The sequence below is a fragment of the Octopus sinensis genome, linkage group LG2 (assembly GCF_006345805.1).
Source record: "Octopus sinensis linkage group LG2, ASM634580v1, whole genome shotgun sequence".
NCBI classification, from domain to species: Eukaryota; Metazoa; Mollusca; class Cephalopoda; order Octopoda; family Octopodidae; genus Octopus; species Octopus sinensis.
In genome coordinates this window covers 81,034,639-81,062,138 of record NC_042998.1, presented here as the reverse complement: position 1 = coordinate 81,062,138, position 27,500 = coordinate 81,034,639, and the positions used below count along the sequence as shown (strand labels likewise).

At 36.2% G+C, this 27,500-nt stretch overlaps 1 protein-coding gene across 2 annotated transcripts in view; it reads left to right on the top strand.

Annotated features, from left to right (window-relative positions):
- The window catches only part of LOC115232376 (kelch-like protein 5), a 172,006-nt gene extending 145,704 nt beyond the window's left edge, over nt 1-26,302 (top strand). The window contains exons 7-9 of one of the 2 annotated variants that reach the window (XM_029802230.2): nt 7,791-7,970; nt 19,992-20,108; nt 25,374-26,302. In XM_029802230.2, the coding sequence (XP_029658090.1) occupies nt 7,791-7,970; nt 19,992-20,108; nt 25,374-25,489 (413 nt within the window). In that variant the 3' untranslated portion in view covers nt 25,490-26,302. The remainder of the gene's footprint in view (nt 1-7,790; nt 7,971-19,991; nt 20,109-25,373) is intronic. The other variant, XM_036514633.1, reaches the window with a different exon arrangement.
- The last annotated feature ends 1,198 nt before the right edge of the window (nt 26,303-27,500 follow it).

The following is a 27,500-nucleotide window of genomic DNA, read 5'->3' as shown; positions in this document are numbered from 1 at the left end:
ATCACAGTAATGTAAACATTATATATATATATATAATAAGGAAGTGAGAATGTTGGATGATAATACATATTTTTTATTTCCATTTTATTTAACTTTTCTTAGCTTTCTTCCGTTATCGGATTTATCAAAAAGTATTTTAAAGTTAGGTTTCTTGGCCTTTTTATGTATTAAAAAAATTGTGCGGTTTGCCAAGCAAGGGAGAGAAAGAAGCAAACATTTTTTGAGAAGGAAGGGGAGGTAAAAAGGTGTGGATTGAGCATTGGTATGGTCAGACTTGTTTGTTTAATACTTTGTGGCCTTTTAAGGTGGGGAAGGAAATAGAATCTTTGTATTTGAATTTACCAAATGTTGTTTTTGACTTTCTTCAGTAAAAATTATAATTACGTTTCAAGGTCTTGTTCTTTTGTATTCATTAAAGAATAGTTGTATGGATGTCGTCAAATTTTTTTGATTGAAATTCTAGATGTTTACAAAAGAGTGATTTTTAGTTCACTATACACTCACACAGCAATTATATATATACATATAAAAGACCAAGAAATCTAACTTTAAACCACATATTGATAAATCCTATAACGGAAGAAAGCGCTAAAAATGCAAATAAACTATAAGTAAAAATATATATATATATCATGGAACATTCTGACTACCTTATTATTCTGAATATACAATATCTGTACATCACTTCAAAAGCTCTCTCTCTCACTCTCCCCACTCTCTCTCTCTCTCACTCTTCCCCCCTCTCTCTCTCTCTCACTCTTCCCCCCTCTCTCTCTCTCTCTCTCTATATATATATATATATATATATATATATATGTGTGTGTGTGTGTGTGTGTGTATTGCATGTACTGTTTCGTAAATAGTAGTATCAACAAAAAGGGATTCTTCGAATGAAGGATAAATATCATTTAAATTTAATATATACATTTATACGAGTGCATTTGAATTTAGTTTGCACTAGATATACATACATAACAGAAAAACGACATATATACCGTTTTCAGCAAACAGCTAATAAAATGTAATTGTAGAAAACAATATCATAACTAAGTAGCTGAAAACAAAATAAGATATATACTGTTCAATTACACATATATTAGAAAATATTGCACTAAACAGTGTGACATTTTCATAAAAGTGTAATTTCATGCAGTTCTAAAAAGAAAATAGGCAAAACAAATGGTGTCACGACTTTCCTTAATTTACACATTGAAAGGTAAAATGTATGTCTATTAATAAGTAATATCGTTCATTTCATGTTTTTATCTAGCGGTCGTTATCTGCTACCTCTGAGTTAATATGTGTGTGTATGTGTTTATGTATATGTGTGTGCGTGTGTGTGTCTGTTTTATGTTGTATGTGAGTGTATGTGTTTATATATATATATGGAGTGGCTGTGTAGTAAGTAGCTTGCTTAATAACCACATGGTTCCGTTTTCAGTCCAACTGCGTGACACTTTGGGGAAGTGTCTTCTACTATAGCCTCGGGACGACCAATGCCTTGTGAGTGGATTTGGAAGACGGAAACTGAAAGAAACCCTTCGTATATGTGTGTGTGTGTGTGTGTGTGTGTGTGTGTGTGTGTGTGTGTGTGTGTGTGTGTGTTTGTCTCTGTGTTTGCCCCCTTCATCGCTTGACAACCGATGTTGATGTGTTTCCGTCCCCGTAACTTAGCCGTTCGGCAGATGAGACCCATAAAATAAGTACTAGACTTACAAAGAATAAGTCCTGCGGTCGATTTGTTCAACTAAGGGCAGTGCTTCAGCATGGCCGCAGTCAAATGACTTAAACAAATATAAAAGTAAAAGAGTGTGTGTTTATATATATATATATATATATATATATATATATATATATATATATATATATATATATGTCGCTCTATCTTTCAGAGAGTGGGCTGTGGTTAAACACCGCTGGCCACAATGTTCTTCCTTGCTTTACTGTGGCATTTGAGAGTTGCGACCCTGATGGTGAGGTTGGTTGACTATCAAATCCTTCGGACAGAATGTTAGTTGATTGCAAGGTTACCTATTTACAGCCGAATGGACTGGAGTAACGTGAACTGAAGTGTTTTGTTCAGGAACACAATGTGTCACCGACCTGGGAATCGAAGACTTGATTCTGTAATCGAGACTGTAACACTCTAGCATGTATCTTTCCACGCACCCACATTAACACGCACGCACACACACACACACACACACGCGCTCGCGCGCGCGCACAACACACACAGATATATACACCGTTAAATGTTGGGGTGAAATTCAATCCCTTTGCTGGTTTGAAAGGTTTTTATGTGAGAGATTTATCGCCTTCGGGATCTCACATTTGGTTGGTGCCATCGAGTGTCCCGGTTTTAGGCCAGTTTATCTAAAAATAGGTTTCTTGATTTCTTATATAAGTAATTAGTGTTCCTGTTGAATGTCCTTCCGCTGACCCTTGGTCTATTGTCGGTTCTCCGTTGCAGTCGGGTCTGAGTGAGGTTGTCGTAATGGTTGTATCCTGTCTGGACGAGGTAGTTATTGTGGAAGAAATGCCTCGAGCGGGAAAAGATCCTACTTCTTCTTTGGTCCTGTTCGAAATCTCTTATTTCTTATTTCTCTTATAATTCTGTCCGAAAGATTTATTCACGAATATGTTACTTCGGAGACCTGAAGGGTTCTTTGGGGTGAGATGGATTTCTGTATCTTTGAGTGGGTGTGTCTCGTCTTGTAATGTAAAGGAATTTCCCGTTTTATGTCTTTGATGAGTATTTAGAACCCTGGAAAGGGTACTGGTTATTCTTGGTTCTGGATGGGCATTCCGGTATTGTTCTGGTAGTGACTTTCTTCCGATTGTGTGGAGTTCGTAAGTTTTAGTTTTCTTTTTGTTTTTCAAGAAAAAGTTATCAGATTGGTATTCCCCCTTGGATTTTTCTTCACAGTTATTGAATCAATCGTTGCTTTTTTTCCCACCTTTGAAGTAAGATTACTTCTTCGTTTTCACAGTTCTTTCTCCAAAGTGGAATGGTATTATCAAAAAGTCCCCCTTGATCTATTTTCGCTATTTCAACTGTCATTTCTTCATCAATTGAGGTAATCTTTTCTTGGTGGGATTGAGCTCTGAGTTTCAAGATTTCTATCTCCATTGTGAAGTTCTCCAGAAACATTTTCTCCTTAGGTTCTCTCTATTTTGCTGGTTCGTTGGGGATGGCTTTAATTTGTAGCTTTCTGGGGAGAATATAAGAAGTTGAACTGAGCCGTCTCTCGTATATCTCTGCTTCATTGGAAAATCTCTACTTTATTGGAATTTATTGGAATTGACTATATTCCAGAAAGCGAATTTATGATTTTTATCATGTTTTTCCCATACTCGAAGTATAGCTTTCTTGATATCGGAAGGCTGTTGACAGATGAAGTTATTTTTTCTCTTCCAGGATTAGGGTTATTTTCATATTTATGCATTAGTGAGGTTTTGAATGATTTACAGATTTTTTCTTCCTTATTAAAGACATACGAATGAAAAAGGCACTGGAAACACATAGGATTATTAAAAGTAAGAGACAACCGCAATCCCTAAAAGAGTTACTCACCAGAGCCAAATTGCCCAACAAAAATACAACCCTACTATTAAAAAAAAGTGCAACCGCCCTAACTGCAGAACTTGCATCTTCTTCTTAGAGGACTCAAGATACAAATTTAAGTCAGGTCAAACTTTTCCAATTAAAAAATCACATTTTTTAATCTATGTTCTCAAATGTGGAGGGTGTGGTGGAGACTACATATGTCAAGCTAGTTTAACCTTGAGGGACGGACTAACGGTGCACAGGCAACAAATCCGGGACCCCAGGATTAGGAAACTTCTCGTAAGCAAACACCTAGGCCAATACCCTGTTAACATAAACCCGAAATACCAAATCTTCTTTCTCTGTCAATGCACCAGAAACACTTCAACGCAATTCTGTTTAAATAAGGAAAGCATACTCATTAAAAAATATAAACAACAGCTAAATATCTTCTAGAAAGAAGAAAAAACACTAAAGAGAAAAAGGATAAAATACTCAATTTTTCCACAAAAAACAACCAGGAACAACTATTTAAAAAAAAATAGTAACAATCTTCCACCCGGGTTTCAAAACCGCATCTCCAAATCACCATACAATAACACCATACAAACACAACCTGTCGACGTCACCTATCTCTAGATCAATGAAATTTTACAAACACCAGTTGCTGACGTCACCTAACTTTAGACCAATCAAAACCGAACTTCAGCAATTACAACAAAATCACCCTTTAAAAGAATCAATCAACCGGAACGACTGATGACCGTTCCTCACAGGGAAGCCTATCAAACAGAACGACAAACTTGATCACCGGAAAAGCAAAATGTCATCAGTTCTTTAACAAATCAAAAATCAGATCCGTTAGTGGAAAAAATTATAAATACACTGGATTCCAAAACACACCGTTACAAGCGGAAGTTCCTACACACGACGGAGAGAGGATCAGAGAAAAAAAAACAGAAATGAGAATAAATTTTTCTATGGATATTTTGTAGATCACGAATATAACATCCGTTTCTTTCTGCGACCCCCAGTTTCTCGTAAATTACCATCTTACTTACGTTAAGTACACTGATGGCTCCGTAGGAATTGAGTGCAAACAGGATTGGGTCGAAACTGATAACTCTAAAAAGTTATGAACGGAATTTGAAATAATTTTAATGGGATGTTACTAAGGTATTTGTCAATCGAATCTATCAAAATTATAAAAGTACACCCAATATTTTTATAGTTATATGAGTGCAAATCCGTGGTAGATCTGACACGAAGCCACACCTCATCACCCAACCTGAACTCAATGTTCTAGTTCGTGATCTAACACTTGCTAATCAACAGAGCGAAGTCCTGGCTCAACGTCTGCAACAACGGAACCTATTGGATAAAGATGCTCGAATTACAGCATTTAAGAAGCGTTCTGCTGATCTACAGTAATTCTTCACTTTGGAAAACAATTTCACTTATTGCAATGATGTCAGAGATATTCAATGCCCTTGAGCTGATCTATGAACTAAAAGAGTGCAGGTTATTCATAGATGCATCCCTTTACGGCATAAAAGCTTTTCTGTTACACATTCGGAACACAATGCCTTCAGTTCTAATTGCTCACTCAATCATTTAAAGAGAGACATATGAGAACCTCACTTTTATTCTAGACCGCATAAGTTACAAGGAGCATGATTGGCTAATTCGTGCAGACTTAAAAGTAGTAGCCCTACTTAAAGGGCTACAAACTTGAAGGATCAGATCAGAACATTATGTACGCTCAGAATGGCCACCTCGGGAGACTATGACGCCTGGATACAATAATGTGAATTGCAAGCCACTAGTTAAGGTGAAAATCATTTTGCCACCACTGCATATAAAACTAGTCCTAATGAAGCAATTTACCAAAGCACTGCAACATAAGAAGCCATGTTTCCAGTACCTCAAAGCAATCTTCCCTTAAATAAGTGATGCCAAGATTAAAGAGGGCATGTTCGTAGGCCCCCCAGAACCGTCAACTTGTAGCTGCTAAGGCGACAGTGGATGAAACTGAGTTAGCGTCCGGGCATGCATTTAAAGATGTATGCAAAGGACTTCTGGAGAAACACAAATTGGCCCGGAGAGAGTATAGTGTAGAGTCTAATCAAGTGCTACCAAGATCTCGGATACAATATGTCACTGAAGATACACTTTCTTCATTCTCATCCGTCCTTCTTTCCAGAGAATGCGAGTGAGTGATGAACATGGAGAGATTTTCCATCAAGGTATAGCGTCAATGGAAAACAGGTATAAGGGAAAATGGAGCGAAGCTATGCTAGTTGACTTCTGCTGGAACCTTAAGCGTGTCACACCTGAGACGTCTTACAAACGAAGTAAATATCAAAATGTAGGTTAATCCAATGGACTTACCTAATCTCACTTTGGGAGCAAAATAAATCTATAGCATCGTGAAAATTAGTCTATATTGCATAGTTATTAAATCGGTAATTAACTAGAAAATGTGACGTGATGGGAATTTTTGTTATAAAATTCGAATTTAACACAATCCACTTCATAAAATGCACATGAGAATTATGTTTTTGTCTTGACACCGAAATTTGCTGCACAGTGTTATTGCTGTTGTTTTTGTTATTATTATTATTATTATTATTATTATTATTATTATTATTATTATTATTATTATTATTATTATTATTATTGAGTGAGAGAGCAGTGCATGCCATCAAAGTGACACTGGGGTAAAATATACAAAGCCCAGTATACCCATCTGATAAGGGTACACTAGGCACATGCATCACAACCATATGTGCGTGACATGTTGATCTCATATCAAAATAAACAGCACATGACCTTGCAGAAGGGGCCCAGTTAGAACTTTCTTCTGGTCGAGTAACCCACCCCGCTCAAAAGGTCCCTGAATAAGGGTTGTTAAGGATGTTGAACGAAACACCCATGTTTCCAGAGGTGAATTATTCAAACCCCAAAGAATCCCTCTCAACACATGGCTATGATGCTCCCCCACTACTTCTGCTCATGATCAGAGATGCACATATCGTCAGCCACTAAGGGACATGCTCAACTGGTTAAGGTCATATTATTATTATTCAGTAGTATATTTTTTATATCGTGCTTTCACTTCACTACCGAGTACAGCTCTGTGTGCTTGGGTATGTGCTGTGATTTGTTGTGATGCTCTGGTGGTTATTGTATGGAAAGTGTTCTTCTTCTTCTTCTTCTTCTTCTTATTATTATTATTATTATTATTATTATTATTATTATTATTATTATTATTATTAATATTGTTATTGTTATTGTTATTAATATTATTATTATTATCATTATTATTATTATTATTATTATTATTATTATTATTATTATTATATATACGCATTCTATATTCATATATTTATACCAATTACACGACATACATATATATGTATATATTATATAGACTCATTAGATAAAAAAAAAAGTGAGCAAACAATAACCCGTAATACTGAATTGCAACTTTCTACCTCGTTCAAGTTTCGTGCAAGTGGCGATCAACGTGTGAAACATAACCTTGAAGCAACAATCCTCTCGGTTTTTATACAGATTTGCTATGTACCTAGTCTATGACTTTTATCAAAATATTTTTTTCAACTAAGTACAGTTTCTTATCAATTTATGATTAAAACGAATTTACGGAATCTACAAAGTAAAATGATTTTGAGCTAAGATAGAAAATTACATAGAGAACGTGGATTCTTATTAATATATTCTTTCTTCAACAACAATAGCCCTATATAACTAGTTATGGATAAAGTTCTGAAACTTAACATATAATTGGATTCTTCCTATATTAGTGACATAACTACAGTAAAATTATATCTCACGAAACAAATTTTTATTTTACACGTCTACAGACGCGGGGTAAACTTGGTACTGCTTTTAAAATAAGTGATCGGATTTAAAATAAGAAAATTGATTGCCCGAGCTGAAGATAATATTAGGTTATGATAAAGTTAACAATTTCTTTGTTAGCCACTCTTCGTCTGACTCCATATAAACATTCAATATGTGGTTAACTAACGTTTCGGACAGCCGACTAAAATATTTGAATACATGTAAATTTTATTGCAAAAAAAATGTAGGAAAGGATAAACACAACATCAACACTATATCTCTTACTGGATACTGAATATATTTTAATACTTTTAAGAATTCTTTTTATGAAAAGTTGAATGATAGAATGACTGGATTTCTTTTTCATATCTTACAGGAGTCACCACGGAAAAAGACAGAGGAAAGAAAGTCTGCATGTATACTAATCCAAGAGTATTCGCCTTCAAACCACATGTTTCACTGGGCTCGTATGGTTCACCTGACTTAATCTGTCCTTGGGACCTTGACCTGCCTTCTCCTCAATATCCCCGGTGCAATGCAACACATTTGAAATTAGGTAATCAAACATCGATTGCATTTTGTGGAAATCACTGCTTTGTTGCGTAAACATTATTAGTGTTATTTAAACTGGCAATTGACAATCCCCAAGACAAAAGGCAAGTATTTTGAGTGACAGAATACAGCAGTTATAGAAAAGTTCCTAGCTCAACAATAGACATATATAAATCTGATGACTATTATAGACCATCATTTGACGACTGAAATACTGTGTCAGTTCCCATAAAGAAATTTCAAAATTAGGGATACAGCAAGGTTATAATATTCGTTTATTCTCACATACAAGCATTGTCAAGTTCTTTATAGATATACGCATAAGTGTGTTATAACATTACGACAGTTTCCTAATTCTGTCAAACCGTATATATACAGATTACATATCTGTAAATTACAGTGGAACGTAGATCAATTCAAACGTGAATTGATATCTGATCGCAGCAATCTCAAATTAGTTATAAAGCATTCATTATACACAATCCCTCCATGGCTCACTGCAGCTGCTCAGAGTTTGCTAAGAGTACTATACCAGTAAAGAGTGCATCTAACAAGTACATATGATGTGGTGTGTTTATTATTTGAAGTCGTACACAAAGAGGTATTAGATTTGTGTGCGATGGTTTTAGACAAGAAGATATGAATATAATTGGTAATGCCCAGAAAGTATATGTCCCTATCAATGCACTAACAATCTGTTGTATTATCAATTCATGAATTTCATCTTTCAGTTGATACATTACAAAATCGATTATATTTTAGCATTCTCAATACTTACTCAACGTGAATAATATCATTTATCCTCATCTTTAATATGTGAACATTAATTTTATGACTACGCTCATTAACAGTAATGCACACTTGAATGAGTGTATAGGTAATTGATTCGATCTTATTATACCCCTAATGTATATTTATCAATCTTAGAGATGCTATATGCAAAATTACAACAGCCCATACTCTGACTGAGAAAGGTTAAGATGTAAAGTTTGGTATCGTACGCTACTTTCTCGCTTTTAATTAGGTATGGAATTATTTATTGGAATAAGATTAACTCTTCTTATAGCAAGTTATTTGTTGATGGCGTTGAGCCCCCAGTTTTTTGTCTATTTCGGTGTCATTTCAGTCACAACAAATCAGCTAACACTTATCATTCGTTTCTGTCTATAACAAATCGTTGCCATCTTAGACATTTCTATCAAATTCCTTAGTATTTTTGCCTAATCGACAACCTCTCCACATTGGATAACTGTAAACTTAGTGTTTCTCACATCTCAACTATTCTTCACCACGTAAAATTCACTCAAATCTTGGCTACATTTTTCATCATTCTCGAAATCCATTGCAAAATTGAGGTAAATTGACATTATTTCATTTTACATGGACACTGCTGACACAACTGTCGAACCCAATCCATCAACAAAACAGACACAGAGTTACTAATACTTTTAACTATAGTGCTAATAATTATCAGTGGTTGGTTAGACCCTTTATTAATATACTGCGTTTTTCATCAAATTTGTCATAGAAGTAGTAGGTACTGCCTCTCTGACAACCTAAATCGAGCTATACATGAGAAAGTAACTATACTTAGATTTGTATGTAGTAATTTTTAAAAACAACTCGTTGATATGACGATGAACTCTTACCTATAGAGTGTGCTCATTCGTGCATTCTAGAATAAATTGTTCCTCATAAGAGTAAATACAGAAACTTGAATTGTAGAATCCTTTCTTTACTTATATATATATATATATATATATATATATATATATATAATATATATATATATATATATATATAATATAGTACCTTCGTATGAATGTATGTATGTATCAGTAGCTAAGGGCGTCTTAAACTGTTACTGCGAGTTTTGCTGATTATTCAAAGAACATAAGGGACGCAGCGTAACAGTATATAATCAAATATATTTCTAGCCACATTGATATATAGGAATGGCTGTGTGGTAAGTATCTTGCTTCTCAACTACATGGTCCCGGCTTCAGTCCCACTGCGTGGAACCTTGGTCGACTGTCTTCTACTATTGCCCCGGACCAACCAAAGCCTTGTGAGTGGGTTACGTAGACGGAAACTTAAAGAAGCTTGTCGTATATATATGTGGGGGTGCGTGTGTGTGTGTGTGCAAATGTTTGTGCTTGACAACCGATGGTGGTGTGTGTACGTTCGCTTAACTTAGCGGTTCGGCAAAACCAGTTCGATAGAATAAGTACTAGGCTTACAAAGAATAAGTCCTGCGGTCGATTTCTTCGACTAAAAGAAAAGGCGGTACTCAACCAAGGCCGCCATCAAACGGCTGAAACAAATATAATAAAAGAATGCATACATACATACATACATATATATATATATATATATATATATATCCATCGATGGAGTAGTTTTCTCCATGGCGCAAGCCTGGGCGGTAGAAACGAAGACACTGGGCTGCCCAGACACCAGAATCTCCCTCTCGCCCCCCACCCCGACATAATCCAAAGGAATGCAGTGCAGTACGTTTGGAGTCTGGTTGGCTGCAGGAGTTGCCGGAAAGGGGTCGAGATTCGACACCCTACCGCCTTCGGGGCTCCACTCCGGATTTTCTGTCTGGGTTTACTCCCATAGCTTTCCCTCTCCCTAGAGCATCCGCAAGGCAGCGGAGCGAGGGTTTGGAGTCAGAGTTTTCCTTCTCCTAGACTGGCTGCCAACCAAGGCTAACGAGCCCAGTCTGCCCACGTGGTTATACCGCCAAGCACCCGGTCGCGCCACACAGCGCCATATAGACTTAGAAATTTAATTTAGATTAGCTAATTCTCTTCAATCTTGATACCTTATGACAAAGGCAAGGAATTCTGTCTTCTCTGTAATTCTGAATTATTCTTTTTTTTTCCTTTTTTCTAAAAATCCCCTTGTAAACTCGGTTATAGAGCGTGCATACTGATGTAAACATTGGCAGAAACACACCTTTAGTTCATATAAGTGATAGCTATCATTATATATAATATAAACATTAATTTTCTTCTTACATTTCACACTCACTTGATATATCTTTTTCCAAGTCTATATGGTTATATTTAATATACATATAGTTATATACTTCTTATTCATTTAGTTTTTCTTTCCTTTATCCCTCCTCTTTCTATAGGCTACATTTGACGTTATATCCTATAACATTTTTTAAACAAACTTAATAGCGTTTAGTTAATCACTGTACATATCCATCATTTTCTGTTGAAATGTCTTATTGACGAGTTTCATTTCTTCATTTCCCTGAAGAGACTACATTGTTTTACACCATTTTATTCCTTTGGAATAATACCAGTCATAACTTCGAGACATGTGTCGGACGTAAAAGAATTGAATAACACTTGCGTTTAACTACATTTATATATATATATATTATATATAATATAACATTAATTTTCTTCTTACATTTCACACTCACTTGATATATCTTTTTCCAAGTCTATATGGTTATATTTAATATACATATAGTTATATACTTCTTATTCATTTAGTTTTTCTTTCCTTTATCCCTCCTCTTTCTATAGGCTACATTTGACGTTATATCCTATAACATTTTTTAAACAAACTTAATAGCGTTTAGTTAATCACTGTACATATCCATCATTTTCTGTTGAAATGTCTTATTGACGAGTTTCATTTCTTCATTTCCCTGAAGAGACTACATTGTTTTACACCATTTTATTCCTTTGGAATAATACCAGTCATAACTTCGAGACATGTGTCGGACGTAAAAGAATTTGAATAACACTTGCGTTTAACTACATTTATATATATATATATATATATATTATACAAGATATTTCACGTAAACCCGAAGTTTCTACCTTTAAAAACAAGGAGTTACAACCTTTTTACTTGTGGGATTTTAGCTACCCTGGTAACTCTCTATATATTTTTTCGTGTTAATTGTTAACAAGGGAAAATACACAAATCTATATATATATATATATATATATATATATATATATATATATATATATATATATATATATATACGCATACATACACATACAGAGATAGAAAAGAGAGAAAGAGTGAGAGACACTGAGAGAGAGAGTGAGAAAGATAGAGAGGGAGGAAGGTAGTCCAACATCAGTGTTTATATATGGAAATATTCTTGAGGTGAATATTTACTTTACCCTCATGGCTTCTAGTCCTCTGGTTAATCTTATTTGCAAGTAAGTGCTTTTAGGACGATTGAGAAGTGCTACTCTATATTTTGATATATTACAGAAGATATTGTTTGAGTAACAAAAAATAGGAAGATAAAATGAGCTCAAGCACATATCTATATATCTATATGCACGCACACACACAGTCATACATGCACGTACATAAATGTGTATGTGTGTGGTGTGTGTGTAGAGAGTGTGTGGTGTGTGTAGAGAGAGAGAAAGAGAAGAGAATAGATAGATAGATAGATAGATAGATAGATAGATAGATAGATAGATAGATAGATAGATAGATAGATAGATAGATAGATAGATAGATAGATAGATAGATAGATAGATAGATAGATAGATAGATAGATAGATAGATAGATAGATAGATAGATAGATATGTTTCTTTATTGGCCACACAGGGTTGAACACACAGGGGACAAACTACAAAGTAGAGCGTTTCCTTTTGGGAAGGAAACAAAATAAAAGGGGATATAATTTCTATCAAAAAGGAACGTGGTAAAAAAAAACGATCAATAGGGATCGTGTATCACAGAAGTATCATAGTGTAAAATGGGAAACAGATTAGGTTTATCCGTAGTCATGCAAAAAACACATTACAGTAAGTTACTTGTTTCCTTCCATAGGACCATGCTCAAGGTGGCTCCGTCATTGACATGTGCCATTTTTGCTACATTCACTCATCTTTTTTTTAAACATTCACTAGACAAAACTTCTCTCTCTACTCTCACTTTCCTCTTCAAGTGATACTTGAATAATTTGATGAGAGATTGACCAGAGAGGAAAGTATTTGTCTCTAGACCTTTCAGACGCGTCTACCATACGCATTCTTTCGCCATAGCCACAAGTGCGGTGAAAAAGGCTCTTCTTTCCCGTTTCAAGGAAGGAAGCGCGACATTATTCACGATAGACTTGGTTGATAAACTGATTCGTCCCACACACGATAGCAGTTGTTCGACATAGGCCCACGGGTCGGAAATGGTTGGACACTGTACGAGTGCGTGCAGGACGGTTTCGTCGCTCTGATCGCATCTCGGGCAGGTCCGCCCCGTGTTTCTCGAGCCATGCCTGTAGAGCTTATCTCGAACGGGTAGCGCTTCTCGAAAGCACTGCCAGGCCAGGGATCTCTGGAAGTTGTCCATAGATCCCGGCCCGAAAGTCGTCTTGAACAAGCGGGTCAGGTATTTCTCGTTGATGCCCAGGTTCGCCCCGAGAACGTCGTCGTGCCTTCCCTCCACTAATCCCCTATAGAATGCTTTGGTTGTGTTGTAGTCGCTCAAGGTAGACCCGGGACGACATAGTTGCTTGAGAGCAACGCGACAATCACGGTGCCATTCGCCCTTCCTTGGCTTCTTTTTGATCTACGACTGCAGTTCGGTCATGGAGACGAGCTGCCGGAAATCGCGCCTCACAAATGGCGCCCACACCTGTTCACCGTCATCGATGAAGTTCCGGAGATGTCGCAGTCTCGGCGCATGCCTGTTCACGGTTGTTTACGTAGAGCCGTAGATGTCGCGGTCTCAGCGGGTGTCTGCGCATCATCAACCACTGCATGCAGCAGAAGAAAATGCGTTCCAGTTTGGTGATGGTAGGGTCGGAACAATGCACGACGGGACAATGTCTCGCCGACCAGGTCGATGTGTTTCTGCTCGACAGTATGACGGTGACGTCGTCCGCGTATGCAGATACGCTCCTCCCGCATTCCAGCTCACGTCGCCAGCTTTTGTATGTATTGACTCTTGAGTAGTGGCTCAAGAGTCAATACATCCTTGACAAACCGAACGCATGATGTTAAATGGTCTGGATAGATGACCATTTACGCGAACTACCGAGCGGATACTGCTGTATAAGGCGGCGATATAACCGCGGAAGATGGGACCGAAACCAGCCGCTTTAAGGACAGCCTCCAAAAAGTTATGATCTACCCTATCGAAAGCTTTTGATTGATCCAAATTGATCAGCGCCCCACCAGATAGATAAGTAGATAGATAGATAGATAGATAGATAGATAGATAGATAGATAGATAGATAGATAGATAGATAGATAGATAGATAGATAGATAGATAGATAATGTATACATATACATTGAGGTTCATTTTTTGCATTTGTTTCTTCTGTACGAAAAATATTTTGTTTTACGAATAATTTACCAATTCTGCTAACAGCGTGATTCATACTGAAATAATGGTTTTAAATTTTGGCATATTGTCACGAACTTCTGGAATAAGTCGATTACATCGACTCTAGTGCACAACTGGCACTTTATTTATCGACTCTAAAAGGTAAAAACGACTGCAGCCGAATTTGAACAATGAACGTAAGGACGGACAAAATGTCGCTAACCCTTTACCCACCACGCTAATGATCTGCCAGCTATCCACCTTCCTGTTATCCTTGAATAATTTTTTCCACTAAAGGTCGAAGGCCTGAAAATTTTTAAAGGGATTAGTCGATTGCAGTGTTTTACTTATCGACACCGAAAAAATAAAGTCGAACTCAACGGAATTTGAACTTGGAACGTAAAGAGGGACAAAATGCCGCTTATCATTTTGCCTGGTGTGCCAACGAGTCTGCCAACTGGCAGCGTTGTTTTTATCCTGAAATAATGAAAATTAAATAACTTCTAAACCTGTAACTCTGCGATACAAATATAAATCCTGGAAAATACTGCTTCCCATTTTGTTGTATTCATATAAATTTCCACCAACAGTGTATCATAATCCCGCCCATATATTGATTCTGTTGAATAACTAATTGCTAAGTTCAACAGCGTCAGCTCTCCTATGTAAACAGAAGAGAAAGCTAACGTTACCTCTCATTGACGAGTGCAATTCAAACTCTCATAAAATCAACCTTTATCTTAGAAAATATTCAAAGTTGGTGGAAACTACAATTAAATAAAATCTCGATGATGCTAACGATTCTTAGCTGTATCTCATTGAAAACATTTCTCTTTTATCTGCTCATTTTTAGACAAATTTTAATATTTTCTCTAGCAAAATTCAACAAATACTAAATCTTCGAAATTTTTTAACCTTCATTTATGTTTTTTCTTTTTCCTGTCTTCTTCACAACAATATGTTGTTGTCTTAACGTTTTTTTCTTTAATTACCTAAATCGTAAAAATGAAGACTGTAAACAACTAAAATTCATCAATCAAACTGAAATGGCATAAATATTAGGTTGATTTAAGATTAGTCACTGCTTCAATAATTCAAATAACAATTAATAAATAATCAGGCCTAAACATTTATTGTATACGTGTACATATAATGTAGTCATATTTGTTTGTACGCGCGTATATGTCTACATAGGTGTGTGCACAACGGATATGTTTATGTGCGTGCGTGTGCGTATGTGAATTTGTGTGAAATGTTGTCTCAACAGATTTTACTTCAAACATTCAAGCAGACATTTATTATCGAACGTCTCCAATTTTATTAATATTCTTGTAGACAGCCTATACAATTTTTATAGCAGCAAAAGGTGTTGAAAAGTTTTATGTGTTTTCCTGTTTGTGAGGAAAATAAATGTATACGTCTCATTGTGGAAGCATACTTAACAGTATGCATGCTTAGTTTATCTAAGAAATAATTTGTGTTTTCTAAGTTACATGGCTTATTATTTTCAAACCCAAAAGAAAATTAATTTCAAATTACTTTTCCTTTGACCCGATATCTGTAACTTATATATATATATATAGAGAGAGAGAGAGAGGGGGGGAGAGGGAGGAAAGAGAAGAAGTGTGTGAGAGAGAGAGTGTGCGTGTGCGTGTGTGTGTGTGTGTGTGTGTGTGTGTGTTACACTGCTAAGAGAGTGTTGGTGTAAAGTTTCGTAGCTCAATACCTGAATACAAACCATATTTACTCAAAAAAACCTTACACCAAAATAAAAAATTCTAAAACTATATCCTGCCTAGTGTCTCCCAAAGAAATTTTCCTCTAAATATACTGCAAGCTGTAGGTGTAAGAGGAGACATCTAAAGGCATACAGATATTTCTACGACTTGATCAAATAATGATGCAGTACGACCGTTTCAAGCGCCGCTATTTAATTTAACAATGCAATCATTACATAATTTAAATGTAGTACCATCTTCAGCTGCACAATAAATAAATGGAATTTTAACAAGTAGGACACATTAATATAATTTTTCTCAAAATTTTCAACAGAGCAAACTGATGGAAGAAATTCATGTTGTCGCTATTGAAGCTAAGAACAAACTACACTTCTAAGAATTGCATGGAGCATAGTGTGGTCATAGAGTGATTGTAATTAATTTCTAATTCATTTATCTCTTTATCAACTACTAAATCTAATACTAGAAGGCTGTGTTTATTTTTAATAAAGTATTATGTATGTATATGTATATATATATACATACATACATACATACATACATACATGCATACAGACACACACACACACACACGCACTCACACACACGCACGCATATATTTATATTAATCAAAGGACACGATGAAGTCTACCCGCTAGAAATAAAAGTTAAAAATCTCATTTGGACCACCAAAAATCACACTGAAAACAACAGATACAAAAGTATACGGGCAAGCGAACCGAAAAAGGTCTCTCACATACCATTATAGCATAAAGCTATATATTTAATGGAACAGGAATATATGTGGACCGGTTTCTGGTTTGACACAAAGTTCTTAATTTCCTCGGTGCATCTTAACCCTTAGAAACATCTCAGTCCGCCACGTTGAAATCTGCTGGGGTCCTTAATTGCATCCCAGGCAGTTTGAAACATCAATGCTGAGTTTGGTGAAGATGTGGCGAATGAGCGTACTGTACGTCGATGGTTTGAGAAGTTCCGGTCTGGTGACTTTACTCTTGAAAATTAGCCTCTTGGATAATGATGAGCTGGAAACTGTAGTGGGAGCAGATACATCTCAAACTACGCGTGAGTTAGCAGTAAGGTTTGATGTTTCGCTTCCAACTGTATTGGAGCATCTGAAACAAATCGGCAAGGTAAAGAAGATGGACAAGTGGGTACCACACGAACTGAACGAGCATCAAATATCATGTCGTCTTGGAATTTTCTGTTCTTTGCTGTCACGGCATAAAAGCGAACCATTTTTGCATCGCATTGTTACGTATGATGAAAAATGGATTCTTTTCAACAATAGCAAGCGTTCTGTGCAGTGGTTGGATAGAAGCGAAGTGCCAAGGCACAACCCCAAAAAAGAATATTCAGCAAAAAAAAAAGCTAATGGTGTATGTTTGGTGGTCCAGCGCTGGTGTCATCCATTACAGCTTCATGAGACCTGGTAAGTCAATTACAGTGGATGTATATATTAGCCTATTGGATGAAATGATGAGTGAACTTACAATTAAACAACCGAGATTAGCCAATAGAAGTAAGCCAATTCTCTTGCAAGACAATACTCGACCACATGTTGCACAAAGGACGCTACTTAAGTTACAGGAACAGAACTTGGAAGTACCATATTCCATCTACCATTCACCAAACCTTGCACCAACTGAGTATCACGTTTTCCAGGCATTAGACAACTTTTTGGTAGGAAGGATACTTCAAATCTGAAGGAGATTCAAAAACAGCCTTTCGTGATTTCATTGCCTGTTGCTGTTCAGAACTCTTTGCTGTCGACTTAAAAAAAGGCCGATAATATGGAAAAATTGTGTTGATAATTTAGGTGCATAATTTGGTTAACCGCATTGCTTTCTTTTGAGATAAAGTAAAATAAGTTTTCAGTTCAAAATTGGACATTTCACTCTTAATGACCTAATATTTATGAACATATGTGTTGCTTTGTGGTAGGGAGCTTGCCTTTCCGACCACAAGGTTCCGGTTTCAGTCCCACGATATGGCACCTTGGTCAAGAGTCTTCTACTATAGCCTCGGACCGGCCAAAGCCTTGTGAGTGGATTTGGTAAATGGCTGGATGTATATATATATTATGTCATCTCGTAAATAATGCGGTTCTTTTAATACTCCTTTTATTTTTCAAAATTAAGATAAACAAAGTTATTTATCAATCTAAAATATACTCTCCTTCATTTTTTGCAATGCTCTTCCATTTTTCAAGGCCTCTTTCCAAAATTCACTTGTCCATGACGAAAAATACTCCTCCGTTACTGTTCTGACCTCGTCTACAGAATTCATATTTTTTTCGTTTAAATGATTTTGATGACTGCAAAATAAATGATTACCGGATGGGACAATGTCCGGTGAATATGGTAGGTAGGGTATCGTTTCCCATTCAAACTGCTCCAGACTTTGGAATGTCATCCTCACTGTATGTGGCCGAGCATTATCCTGATGGAAGAATACCTTTCGTTTTAAATCAAAGATGGTCGTTTTTCTTCTAGCGCTGACTTGAATGAGCGGTTGAATGACCAAATCCAAGCTTCTCAGTTACGATGAGATTTTGTTCCACCGGGGTTTGCAGGACGTTCTGGTCGCGCTCTACAGATCTTCCAGGACGAGGCTCATCTTCTAGGCTATAGTTTCTGGTTCCGAATTTCTGGAACCGCCGTTGACACTGGCTTACGCTTCTTGTCCGATCCCTATGTACTGCATTAAAATATTCTTCGCACTTTCCGTTGCATTGTTCTGTTTATTGAACTCATAAAGTAAAATGTGGCAAATATGCCCCTTGGTCACTTCCATTATAGATTTGAAAAAATACCTGTCAAAGTCAAACTGCACTTTTCAAACTTTGCACTTAGAGTAAGAAAACGAGGTAAAATTGCCACCTGCTTTTATAGCAAGTTGACACAAGTACTTTATCCCGTCTCCCTCCGACTTTTAGTTCATGCAATTGAAAAAACGCATTATGTATGGGATGACCTACTATATATATGAAGCTGATTGTTATAGCTTCTTAGCTGTATAGGTGACACGTCAGACTTTAATGGCCTCGGGATCATAACCTCTCTAGAACAGAAGGCAGGAAACAAAAATATACACACATGCAAAGAACTTACACATAGTGTTTCAGGCTGGACGGGGTTATTCCCTATCACATTGGCTATATCCGCAACGATTTTTCGAAGTTTCCGTCATGTTTCTATCCGACTAAAGGGGAATTCAAAGAGTGTAACATGGAGCTTCTCTGTTGGGAACATTGACTAAACACTTCTATCCTGAAGTTTAAAACGGGGTCCCGGGTCAAGTGAGATTTTCTGGATTCTTGCTCTCTCTGCCTGAGAAAGCTCCGGTTGTTTAAAGAGTTTCCATTTATTTTTGCATGGCATGCCTCTCTCTTTTAAGCTCCATTCAAGGCTAACCAGGGACTTGATGTTGCACTACTCTGGTATCCTAAATGAGGATTTGTGGTTGCTCAGACGTTGCGTAAATGGGCCGCGACATATTTCCGCGCCTGTGCTGTAGATGTACTACAACCGCTGACTTCTTTAATTCCTCTGTGTATGTATACATATATATATATGTGTGTGTGAGTGTGTGTGTGTGTGTGTGTGTGTGTGTGTGTGTGTGTGTGTGTGTGTGTGTGTGGTGTGTGTGTGTGGAGAGAAATAGACACATTTCGCAACTTGGACCAACATAAACGAACTGATTTTCAAATACACTCTGTATATCACAAAATTCCTGCGAATTAAGAAAATGGCTGCATTAATAAGAGAAAAATAAATCAGCTAATCTATTTCGAGCAGCAGCACTCCGTTTCAGGGGCAATGACTGTATATAGGTCTCTCTGTGTGCCTGTGTGCGCGCGTGTGTGTACATTCTACCTAGGGATTATCGTTTTGAATGTATTTTGTTGCACATAGTCATAATTTTGATCGCAAGTTTTAATGATTCTATTTTCACCAGGATGCAAAATATATCTTTTTGGAGGAAGTGATTTTGAAACGGAAACTGCAGTCACACAAGTTGAAAGCTTTGATACACAAACAAAAAGATGGGCGAAAGAATTCCAGATCGATAAGAGTAAGTACAGATACAGAAACTATGTATCTATTAGACAGGACACTTATTTATCAGTTTCAACATTTCCTCAAGTGCATGGCGGCAAGCTGGCATATTCGTTAGCACGCCGGGAAAAATGCTTTAAGCTCTGAATTCAAACACCGCAGAGGTTGACTTTGCCTTTCATCCTTTTCGGTACGATAAGTGCCAGTTGAAAACTAGGGTGGTGAAATCTAATTACCCCTCCCCTAAAATTGCTGGCATTGTGCCAAAATTTGAAACCATTATTTCCTCAAGTTCATTTCCTATTTTCTATTAGTTTTAATTATATTGTTCAAACATCCATCAAAGTATTATCAACATCAAACACCGTGACACTAGACACTATAAACACGCCAGATTATCGGCTGAAACAAGTGCCATTCACTTGGAACATGTTCATCCTTTTCGTCCTTCTTTCTAAAATGTGATACAGAACAATACATCCTTCGCTGCAACTACTATTATGTTAAACTTGAATGTAAACATGTAAGAGGGTCTGGCGGATAAACGAAGTAGCTACTGTCACTCGATTTTGCTGCCTCCTGCACGCAAATTCTTTTACTATACACCTGAACTGTAAAAATCCGTCTCTTCTTACAGTCAAATGATCAAAAAAGCCGATCGCCTGTTTCGTTCAATAGGCAATGACTGAAAATGGGAGGCATATATTTGGAGGTGTTTCTTCATACTACCCACATGCTGAAGGTATTTTGCATTGTAGAGTTTTACTAGAATTGGTAATAACATCGTTTTCTATTGCCAAGATAGGGATTTCTTAACTTTATTCATAGAAAACAAAAAAAAACAATTAGCTCTTCGTCATTTCTAGCAAACAGCTTCAGCTTGTCCATATAAAATAGATGATTTACTATAATGTTATACATTTTGAACCCATACCTGGTGTTACTCAGTTCGTTTGAGCGTAGGATCAGTGCCATGCAAAAAAGTAATGGGGAGAGATGCTTCATTTTATGCTGATGTTAGATTGGCTCATCCCCTTAATATGGTTTAGAAGGAGACCTTGTAAGAATTTGGAGTCTACAGGAGAGTTCTTGTATATCTCAAAGGCCTTGTGTAGCCAATTATGTGGGATGCTATAAAACGCTTTACATTATTATTATTATTATTATTATTATTATTATTATTATTATTATTATTATTATTATATTATTATTATTATCATCATCATCCATGTTGCTGCTGTTTTAGAGGAAACGAGGTCCACAGTGGATGCGATGGAGTTTATTGTTGTGGTGGTCAAAGTTTTGCAACTTTATCAGAAACTACGTGTAGGCTCCGTTAACTGTTTTGCTGGTTGCTGCTTCTATATTTTGTAAAATATACATGCAATTGCTGCTCCTGATGGTGCGTTGTATGTTGATGTAGTAGTCGGTCGGTTGAGCATTTGTTGTTGTTGCTGATGATTAATATATTAATGTTGGTGTTATTACTAATTTTGCCACCCACTCTGGTATCCTAATGTTGTTGCTGCCGGACAGGATAATTTTGTTGCTTCTGCTAGCTCTGGTTTTGTTCTCAAAGGCGTCTCTAACATGTGTGATGGTTGTTCTCGTGGTGGTGGTGGTGGCAGCGGTGGTGCTTGCGCTACTGTCTCGAACATTAGATGAAAGTGTTGCAGGTGAAAACACTGGAGTATTTTTAAGCGATAACCGCCTCACTACTTTGTAAATCACTTCCCACTCCACCATCCTTTCGACTTGCTGTCAAACATTGGCACTATGTTTGAATATGTTGACATTTCCGATGTGGGAGACGAAATAAATAAATTGATCAGACACTTCGAACTGCCGTTAGTACTGCATCAAAATAGAACAAAAAACAACAATAAAATCTCCCTAAACAACTAACCTATCAACAAATTCTTCACTGAACGGAGACAAAACATGATTTACAAGGACAGCCCATAATAATAATAATAATAATAATAATAATAATAATAATGATGATGATGACGATGATGATGATGATGATGATGATGATGTCAATACCAATATTCAAACAAGAAGCCTTAGGGGATACATAGAAGACATTTTCACTGCAAAATACACAAAATAGTCCTGTGTACGTAGTTAATCCTTTGAACATCAGCTGTACAATCCAAGCAAAATATATCTAAAATCAGTGTAAGCTATTATTTAATATTTTTCACATTCAGTTTAGCGCCGCAATTCAACTTGTGGAAAAACACGGCTGATCACCCTATCTACACAGCCAGTGAACTCACAAGGAAGGTTCTACGTGCTTGCTAGATTTACCAAATTAATAGCCAAATATCTCCTTAAAGTAATCCATACAATCGTATATGAATTTTAAACAAATGATAGATTATATATTGAAGTCTAAGATATCCCTTAAAAGATCAAACGGTTACTGCTGGAATAATTTTAATCAATATTTACCAGTGGCTAGACACTAACAACTACACATCACCTACTACTACTGCCCTTCATCAGTTAAAAGTAATCTGGTCTCCATCAAGCATTTACCAAAACATTATCCAATTTCTTTGAACTGGAATGAATAGATATATATCCAAGTACTACAGATGTTTGATCATCTTATTATTGATACTAATAACCCTTTTTTACAATGGGTACAAAACCTGAAATTTGTGGCGAAAGGAATGGTCGATTACATCAATCCCTTGCTTAACTGGTCATTATTTTATCGACTTCAATAGGATGAATGGTAAAGACAGATGAAATACCGTTATGCATTTTGCCCGGCAGGCTAACCATTCTGCCTACTCGCCGCCTTATTTAATGATACTACTAATGAGATACTTTTGAATAATACATTGGATTGTACAGTTGATATTGAAAGGATTAGCTATGTATACAGAATGATCTTATGAATTATTATCACATAGATGTTAATTCAGACACACGTGATGAGGCATAAAAGTGCCGGATATTTCGTAATTTAACACCATGGTGAGTGCTTTAAAAACCAGACTAAACAAATAGAAATAATTAGCAATTCTAATTATGTCCATCAGAAACAGAATCATATGTCTAACCACTCTGAAATATCTGGGAAAATATCGGATGAAATCACATCTAGACCTCACTTTGTCGTACGCTCATTAATAATGAGTTACCTCTTCAGTGGTGGCTTACAATTATTACAGGCAGTACGTGTTTCAGAACACGATCATTTTAAGCAAATGCATTTGGATGTCTTTACAATTCAAGACATTCACAGTACAACAAAAGAGACTGTCACGTCCTACAGGTTATTTGAAACTTCATTGAGAAGTAATAATGTAGTAATTTCAATACAGATTTCGACGTTGATTACAATTTTGATCGCAAGCGCGTGTCCATGTATGTGGATGTATGTATGAGTATATGGGTGTAAACTGTGAGAATGAGCGCAAATGAAATTTTCTTTTCACAGAATCAAATAATTATTAAACCTCATTGAAATTGCCAAATTTTCAAAATTACGTTAACGCACTTGCAATATTTGAAGCCATATTAGTAGCATTAGTGCGGGGCGTTATTTGCCAGATTTTAGACAGTGAAGCATCTTAAGAAATTAAAGACAACGGGAACGGATTTACAGATAATATTGTGTATGCGTGACCATTTCAATAGGTTAGTTATTAATGTTATTGGTTGCCGTACTGAGATCATTAAAACAGCAAAATGAATTGCTTGCCGATCAGCTACAATCTAAAACTATTGTAATAGAAAAAATCAACCACAAATGATATCTAAAAACAATAACAGATAATTATCAAGCCATGCTTGCTTCAGGTTACACATATACGAAAGAAAAATACATAGACCGTGATCCAAACGAGTAACTGCAATGTGAATGGGTTTGTAAAAACAACATAACACATTTTATAAAAGATAATCACAGCTGATCACACTCAGATTACTTACAAACCAGATGATATTGGGCGCAAGATTCGCGTGTGTTGCATAATTTCTAGATCAATACTCCATAATATAGCGGAATATTTCATATATACTTCAAGACACAACCAGCAACATTGCATTGATATACTAATATGCAAAATCTGGGACTCTTATTCATTGTATTTTTGTAAGGGCTACAAGAATCCAAAATATATATATAAACGTGTGTGTGTGTGTTTGTGTGTGTGTGTGTGTGTGTGTGTGTGTGTGTGTGTGTGTGTGGTGTGTGTGTGTGTGTGTGGTACAACATAAAAGATTACAAATGAGAAATTTTCAAATTATTCTTATAACAAATAACTAGAGAATAATCATTTCCGACCGAAGGCGTGTCTTGAGCAGACAGGATTCGTCAAATACTTCATCTATCTTGTACAAATATCTTCACTATTTTATTGATTAGGTGTACGCGACTGACAAAAGTAGTAATCTCTTCTAAACATAGTCTAGACGAGAATTCTTTTTTTTTTTTTTCATTTCGGTTTAACGTATAGAATATATATTGATTTCTTCTAAGAAGACCCAAGGCTAAATATCGAAATGTAGGGTAATATACTTTCGTAAAGATATATCTTGTAAAAACTAAACAACACATTAACCCTCTACGATACTTCATGTATTTACTAAAACAAGAAAAACTGTTTTCTTTTTTTTAATTAAAATGTCTATATCGGCAAATATGAGGGGAGTGGACGCCATATTAATTGTGTCTAAGTTTAAATCCAGTTTCTTTCCCCTATCCGACAACAAATTTGCTTTCAGAACATTTGATCTTGGTCTAGTTTTGGCTTCTTTAACCATTTAGCATTCCGACTATGTCAGATAGGATTCTTATTTATTCCCATTCTTTTGAATTAATCATAGCTTCGAGATTTTGATAATGTAATTGCGTATTTTTAGAATCACACTGTAGAGTAACTGTGAGAGACCCGATTTGGCCGGCATGAAAAGGAAACAAAAAGGAGTATTTGGGCCTGATATGGCCGGTTAAAATGCTAAAAGAATAAAATCGATGTTTTTCATTTCTATTTTTCTTTTCATTAAAATAAAACCAGGAATGTGTATACAAGTCATATTGTCATCAGAACTACGCTGGTACATTTTTAATGAAAGATAAAATCAACTCCGGTGGAATTTGAAATAAAAGCGTCGAGTGACAAATCTATATATTTTTACTATTTAGTGAAATGCTTTACCGTTTCAACTATTCTACAACACATAAATGTATCATAGGGATAATGTCTATATATCTGATTAAATTGCAGCTTTTATCTCAATTATTTACTTTACATTTCAGAAAACATTTCCGACATTTCCTGTGCTGTCCTCACTGGTCCCACCGACATCCTATATCATAAAAACTTATATAAATGGCTTCCAGCAATGATTCCTCATCGCTACATTCTCTGGTAAAAATAATAAGCAACAGATTTTCAACACTGATATAAAAATGACCATTATAAAGACGAAATATTGGAGTGACGAAGCTGAACCATCTCACCAAATTAAATATCTACGATTGACATCATGTTTCAGAAAATAAGAGTTGTAATGCCAAATTTTCACACCATTTCTCTCTCTCTCTCTCTCTCTTTCTCTCTCTCTCTCTCACTCTATCTATTAATCTATCTATCTATCTCATTCAGTCTCTATCTGGCTATCACATTCTCTCTCTCTCTCTCTCTCTCACACACACACACACACACCGCTCTCTCTCTCTATTGTAAATTTTGATGCGATGAAATCCCGATGTATTCCTTATGCAGCACTCAGTAAGAATTGCAGCCTGTCTACACATTAAGAATTGTACTCATTTGTTAAGAAACCTTTGGAGCAGAAACCTTAGTCATGAATGATGTAAAATATTTCGTAGAGTAATATATAAGTCAAGAAAGAAGACCATGACTCAATGTAACTCAAACTTAATATTCATTACAACTAAGTTCGGTACAATTCCGGCCTCTTCACTTAAGAGTATATAAGTGTATATAAATAATGTTCACTGTATCACGCTTGATAATTTATAGGTAATTTGTTTCGAAACAATAGCTCTGAAATAATTGTAAGGAATATCAAACTTGTACTACACTGACCCTTCATTTTCATCCTTGACTATATATAATATATATGTATAAGGCGGCGAGCTGGGAGAAACGTTAACACGCCGGGCGAAATGCTTAGCGGTATTTCGTCTGCCGCTATGTTCTGAGTTCAAATTCCGCCGAGGTCGACTTTGCCTTTCATCCTTTCGGGGTCGATTAAATAAGTACCAGTTACGCATTGCAGTCTATATAATCGACTTAATCCGTTTGTCCTCTCTGTGTTTAGCCCCTTGTGGGTAGTAAAAAAATAGGTATTTCGTCTGTCTTTATGTTCTGAGTTCAAATTCTGCCGAGGTCGACTTTGCCTTTCAACATTTTGGGGTCGATAATTTAAGTACCGATTGCGTACTTGGGTCGATCTAATCGACGGGGCCCCCTCCCCCAAAATTTCGGGCCTTGTGCCTAGAGTAGAAAAGAAACTTTAGCCGCCGGGAGAAATGCTTAGCGGTATTTCGTCTAGCGCTATGTTCTGAGTTCAAATTCCGCCGAGGTCGACTTTGCCTTTCATCATTTCGGGGTCGATTAAATAAGTACCAGTTACGCACTGGGTTCGATATAATCGACTTAATCTGTTTGTCTGTCCTTGTTTGTCCTCTCGGTGTTTAGCCCCTTGTGGGTAGTAAAGAAATAGGCATTTGGTCTGTCTTTACATTGTGAGTTTAAATTCCGCCGAGGTCAACTTTGCCTTTCATCCTTTTGGGGTCGATAAATTAAGTACCGGTTGCATACTGGGGTCGATCTAATCGACTGGCCTGCTCCCCAAAATTTCGGGCCTTGTGCCTAGAGTAGAAAAGAATATGATATATATATGCGTGTTTGTGTGTGTGTGTGTGTGTGTGTTTGTGTGTGTTTTGCTCGTGTGTGTGTGTGTGTGTGTGTGTGGATTACATTACAATGTTTACATAAAGCATAAAAATATACCCTTCATTTGAATCATAAATTTATGACAAAACTGCTTCACGGTCCTTATTGATATAAATCTGAGTTGACGTTCAAATGTTTCTTCTCCGTCAAACCTGTTCAATGTCTAAGCCTAAATCCAAAACTTAATCGTATAAAAGACATGCGTAAAACAATCTCAATTCAAATTTCAAGGTTATTGTTTCGATAAAATATTATTTTAAAATATCACAATAAATTTCTTAAATAAAGTCGTACAATAAATAGTTCAATCTTGATTATTGTGAAATATATTTTAAGAGGACTACTGAATTGCTATGAATTATTTTTTTCATTTTGAATGGGCTTTTAACTTCACAGGTGATCACTTGAGTTTAGTTTTGTCCCTCTGAGATTGTAGATCGCATTCGATCGTTTGCAAC